Source organism: Caretta caretta, chromosome 1, assembly GCF_965140235.1.
Source record: "Caretta caretta isolate rCarCar2 chromosome 1, rCarCar1.hap1, whole genome shotgun sequence".
NCBI lineage: Eukaryota > Metazoa > Chordata > Testudines > Cheloniidae > Caretta > Caretta caretta.
The window spans coordinates 2,261,253-2,266,274 of record NC_134206.1 but is presented as its reverse complement, the minus strand read 5'-3'; the positions used below and the strand labels follow the sequence as shown (position 1 = coordinate 2,266,274).

The following is a 5,022-nucleotide window of genomic DNA, read 5'->3' as shown; positions in this document are numbered from 1 at the left end:
AACTAGCCAAGTGATAAGAATACAACTAAATTCTTCGAGTACAGGCCTTTACCAACAGGCCTGAATATCTATACCCTAACAGCCACTACTGTGAATGAGCAAGCAGTGATTGGGGAAGTCCAGACAGCATGGACTCACTAGCTTGGCTTCCACTGAATTAAGGAACAATGACGGATAACCAGTATCTGCACACATGTTTCCTCCTTGTGCCTATTTAGGTTTCCCACATCATGGCGTGTAGGAATTATTGACCTATGGAGCACCATCAAGTATGGAATGGTGTTATTCAGAATTCATTTATTTGAATAAAGAAAATGTCATTTTCCAGTGTGTGAAAAGTGATCAATTTGATTCACCCAAGAGAACAACCTCCAATTGTGCATGTATTGTCTCATAATGGCATTGTCTCTCCTTCCAGGCATTTCTCATGTGACCACCACCCTAGACTCTGCGCACATACAGCAAGTCGAGGCAATTTACAGTAGATGCAGGCGACACCGTTCTGCCTCAAAGTTGGAGACCTTCTCTCCTACTCCATGTCAGATTCCAACACAACCGACTTCTCTAGCCCCTCCACCTTCATCCTGCTGGGCATTCCTGGCCTGGAGGCAGCCCACGTCTGGATCTCCATCCCCTTCTTTATCATGTACACCGTCACCCTCTTGGGGAACTTCACCATCCTGTTTATCGTGAAGACAGAGCCGAGGCTCCATGAGCCCATGTACTATTTCCTCTGCATGCTGGCCGTCACCGACCTGGTCCTGTCTGCATCCACCGTGCCCAAAATGCTGAGCATCTTCTGGTTCAATTCCAGGGAGATAGATTTTAGTTTGTGCCTCACCCAGCTCTACTTCATTCACTGCTGTATAACGATGGAGTCTGGAATCGTCGTGGCCATGGCTTTGGATCGTTACGTGGCCATCTGTGATCCGCTGAGACATTCCACCACTCTGAGCAACTGCTTTGTGGCCAAGATCGGCCTGGCCGTGGTGCTGCGTGGCAGCATTCTTGCAGTGCCCTATCCTTTCCTGGCAAGGCGGTGGCCATATTGTAGAACCAACATCATCTCCCACACATACTGTGAGCACATAGCCGTGGTGAAGCTGGCCTGCGCCGACATACGCATCAGTAGTTACTACGGCCTCTCTGTGGCATTCTTGGTGATTGGTCTGGATGTGTCTTTTATCACTGTGTCCTATATCCAGATCCTCAGGGCCATCTTCAGCCTCCCCACAAAGGACGCCCGGCTCAAGACTTTTGGGACCTGTGGCTCCCACCTCTGTGTCATTTTAGCATTTTATATCCCAGCTCTCTTCTCCTTCCTCACACACAGGTTTGGTCACAATGTGCCCCCGCATTTCCACATTCTCATGGCCAACATGTACATTCTACTGCCCTCCATGCTAAACCCCATCATCTACGGGGTGAGGACCAAACAGATCCGGGACAGGCTGATCTGGCACGTTACTCATATTGAATAAAGTTTACTTCTGGTGCTCTGGCTCTCAGACCAAGCTCTGTGGAGATCCAATGGTTGACATGGTGCTGTGTTCTCTTTCCTGAATCAGTGACTATTGACATTAAATCCTTTCTTTACCTTACAGTGCTGTATCAACCTGACAGTCCGGGGAATCCATCGATGTACAACTCACAGGGTTCCCACATTTCTTATTGCCTGTAACTGGACACTTGAGGCCCCACACTTTGCCCCACCTCCTCCCCCGTTTGTCCTGCCCCTGTCACTCACTCCTCTCCTCCACTATCCCTATTACTCGCTGGATTGTCTCCATCCCTCTCTCTACCCCAGCTGCATCCTCTGTGTGCCGGGGCTGGAACCGGAGTTTCAGAAGCCTGATGAGGATCCTTCCTGCTTGTAGGACGCAGCCCCAGTTGAGCAGGGGCTGATATGAGTTAATGACATGGTTGTGCCCCCCCCACACACTCTGCTGTAACTGGACACTGCCAGATCCCCTTTTCGACTCGATGTTCCAACTGAAAATCAGGGGGAAGGGGTGGTTAGTGGTGTGGAACCCTAGCATCCTGGGGTGGAGGTGATGGGAGAGCAGGGTGGAGGGTTTAGAATGGATATTAGCGTGGGGCTGACGGACTGGGTGGTCTGTGAATGGATATTCGCGTGGTGCTGATGGGGAAGATGGGTCTGAGAATTGATATTATCCATGCAGGTGATGGGGGGTGGGACCTGTCTGGGAATGGATATTTGTGTGGGGTTGACGTGCAGGTGTGTGTCTGGGAATGGATATTAGTGTGGGACTGATGGGGAGCAGGTGGTCTGGGAATGGATATTAGCATGGGACTGATGAGGGAGGACCTTGGACTGTGTATTGACATGGAGGACACACCTCTCTCTCCCCTAGCTCCTGGGGAGTTGGGTGAGGGGAAGTCCTTTTATCCCAACTCAAGAACAGCTTGTTAATCACTTCACATCATTTCTTATGATTTTCTTTTTCAGGGGGCTTTGTAGCCTGTTCAGTTAAAACGGACACAGCCCCTTTATTCCGTTTTGCCTCCAATTGATACTTTTGTTTTTCCTGCATTTGTGCATTCATATCACATTCCAATTCCTGACAAGTCTGAGTTAACGCAACCATAGCTGGGCATTGGCTATATTTTGCATCAGAGAAGTTTGTAAATCTCTTTGCATCCCCTCATTTTGCAATCTCAGCTTCTGCAGCTCCTGTTGCAAATTTTCCTTCTCATCTTTCCAGATCTCATGCTCCTCTGCAAACTTATTCACAGCCTGATACATAATCCAAAGAGCAGCATTTCCCATTTGTTCCTTTTTTAGGACTGGGAGTGCAAAAGTCTGATATTTTAATAATATGCCATTCAAACACCCTTCCCTGAACAAGACAGGAACAGCGTTTGGCAGCCGGAGAACAGAGCCCAGATCCTCACATGCCTATCTCAGTAAACACCCCTCCACCATAACCGGAGCGTTCTGGCCATCCCCTTCAGCCTCGGTACGATGACCCCTCATTGTCTGCATTTGCAAACCCCGAGCCACAAATAATAGGTCAGAACTGATTCAGCCCAATATTTACATTAGTTGGTCAACACCAGTGATCCAGGATAGCAACCTCTTACCGAGAAGCCAGTCCAGAAACAGCATTCATTCAGTTGAAAAACCTATTCACATAGACATGACAGTAAACCGTCCTCTGCTATCAAATATTAACACTCGGGGGCGCTACTACCCCTGAAATGGGTCTTTCGTGGCTCCCAGTGGAGAGGATGACTGTCCGACCAGTGAGAACGTCCACAAGAATTATCCGCAATACACAGGATTTCATTGAAAAGGAATTACACAAGCGGTGATGGGTTATATCAAGCACATAACTCCTGTGTTAGACAAAGCTATACATGAAGAGCTTTACAGTCCCCTAAATGAGCCTCTGTTTCACAGAGATACGCAAGCAGTTCCTGTGCGGGCCCCACGCAGTGCTGCTTGGCACGCAGAGATGGGGGTTGCTAATTTTAAATACGGCTTCTTTTCTCTTTGTCTGTTCTTCTCAGCCCTCTGGTCTGTCTCGGATGCCCTCGAGGCAAGGATTTGACTGCGTTGAGAACTGCTGGGCTCTGTGCTGAGGCAGAGAGGAATTGGAAAGAAAGAAAAAGTAAAAGAAACACCTCTGTAAAATCAGGATGGAAGATAATTGTACAGGACAATCAGATTCAAAACACAGAGGATTTCCCTCTAGGCCAAACTCTAAAGTTACAAAAAGAAATCCAGGAACACACCTTCCTCTCAGCACAGAGAAAATCACAAGCCAAAACAAAAATAAGCTAACGTATTCCCTTGCTAGTACTTAGCGATTCTAATGGAGTCGGATTGCTTGCTTCTTTGATCTGTGTCCAGCAAGCACTCGGAACAGACAGACCAAAACCTTCCCCCCTCGCCGCTCCCGGCTCCGCCCCCAGATTTGAAAGTATCTTGTCCCCTTTGGGTCAGGTGCCAGACAGGTTACCTGAGCTTCTTAACCCTTTACAGGTAAAAGGATTTTGGGCCTCTGGCCAGGAGGGAGTTTATAGTACTGTATACAGGAAGGTTGTTACCCTTCCCTTTATATTTAGGTCACCAGTAGTAAGGGACCTTCCGAAGGGAGATGAGAACTCCTGGGCTCTCCGCTGAGGCAGAGAGGAATTGGCTGTGTGACGTTGCACTCCATATGCTTTATGGAAATATATTTATGAATATGAATCTGACCTTAATGGCATATGCTTTCTGTGTGAAATGCCTCTTGCAATGTGTTATTGGAAAAGGTACAATCGATTGAATGTGTTCATCCTATTTGTATGCATGTATCATTTTTATGACTGAAGGTAGGAATATGAAGTATAAACTTGTACTACTGATGTAGTCATGCTAAGTGAGGGCCATGAATGGTATTTCAGGGAAACGATGGCTCCATTTAAGTCAAGGCAATTGGCTGTGAATGGGTTTTGTCCTGTATGTTTGTGGGACACCTGCAAGCAGGAGGGGCAACGGGGGCCCTGCAAAGAGAGGTGGCTGATACTGGAATCCATCTTAAACCATGTACTTCTCCATAAGGAACTGGGAGAGGGTCAAACCGAAACAAAGGACTTCCACTTTTGGCTAAATCCGTAACTATCCTCACTGTGTGCAGCACGTTTTATTGAAGGATCTTCAAAACACCTAGGAAAGAAAAGTCACTATGAACATGTCCCCATTACACAGATAGGCAAATTGAGGCACCAGGAGGCATAAATTTGCCGAGGTCACACAGAGATTGTGTGGAAGGAAAACGGATAGGACACAGGAGGACAGATAGGACCCCAGAGTCCTGACTTCCCTGCCGTAACCACAGTTTCTCGTCATGCCAGAGCCACGGTTTCCATCATGCAATTCAAACCAAATGCGGTGGGTGGGTGGGAGTGCACGAAGATGATGACTGAGGCAGAGAAGCGGGGGGTTGATCACCAGTGCGAGGTTGGTATACTGGCTCTCCAGCCGCAATATCATTGGGATGGGGTGCAGTGAAC

The 5,022-nt window shown here is 47.9% G+C and overlaps 1 protein-coding gene across 1 annotated transcript; it reads left to right on the top strand.

The window, feature by feature from the left end:
* Nucleotides 1-485: 485 nt before the first annotated feature.
* LOC142071055 (olfactory receptor 52E8-like) lies at nucleotides 486-1,481 on the top strand. Its single transcript, XM_075125306.1, has one exon. It carries the CDS (start codon nucleotides 486-488, stop codon nucleotides 1,479-1,481), a length of 996 nt encoding a protein of 331 aa, XP_074981407.1.
* The last annotated feature ends 3,541 nt before the right edge of the window (nucleotides 1,482-5,022 follow it).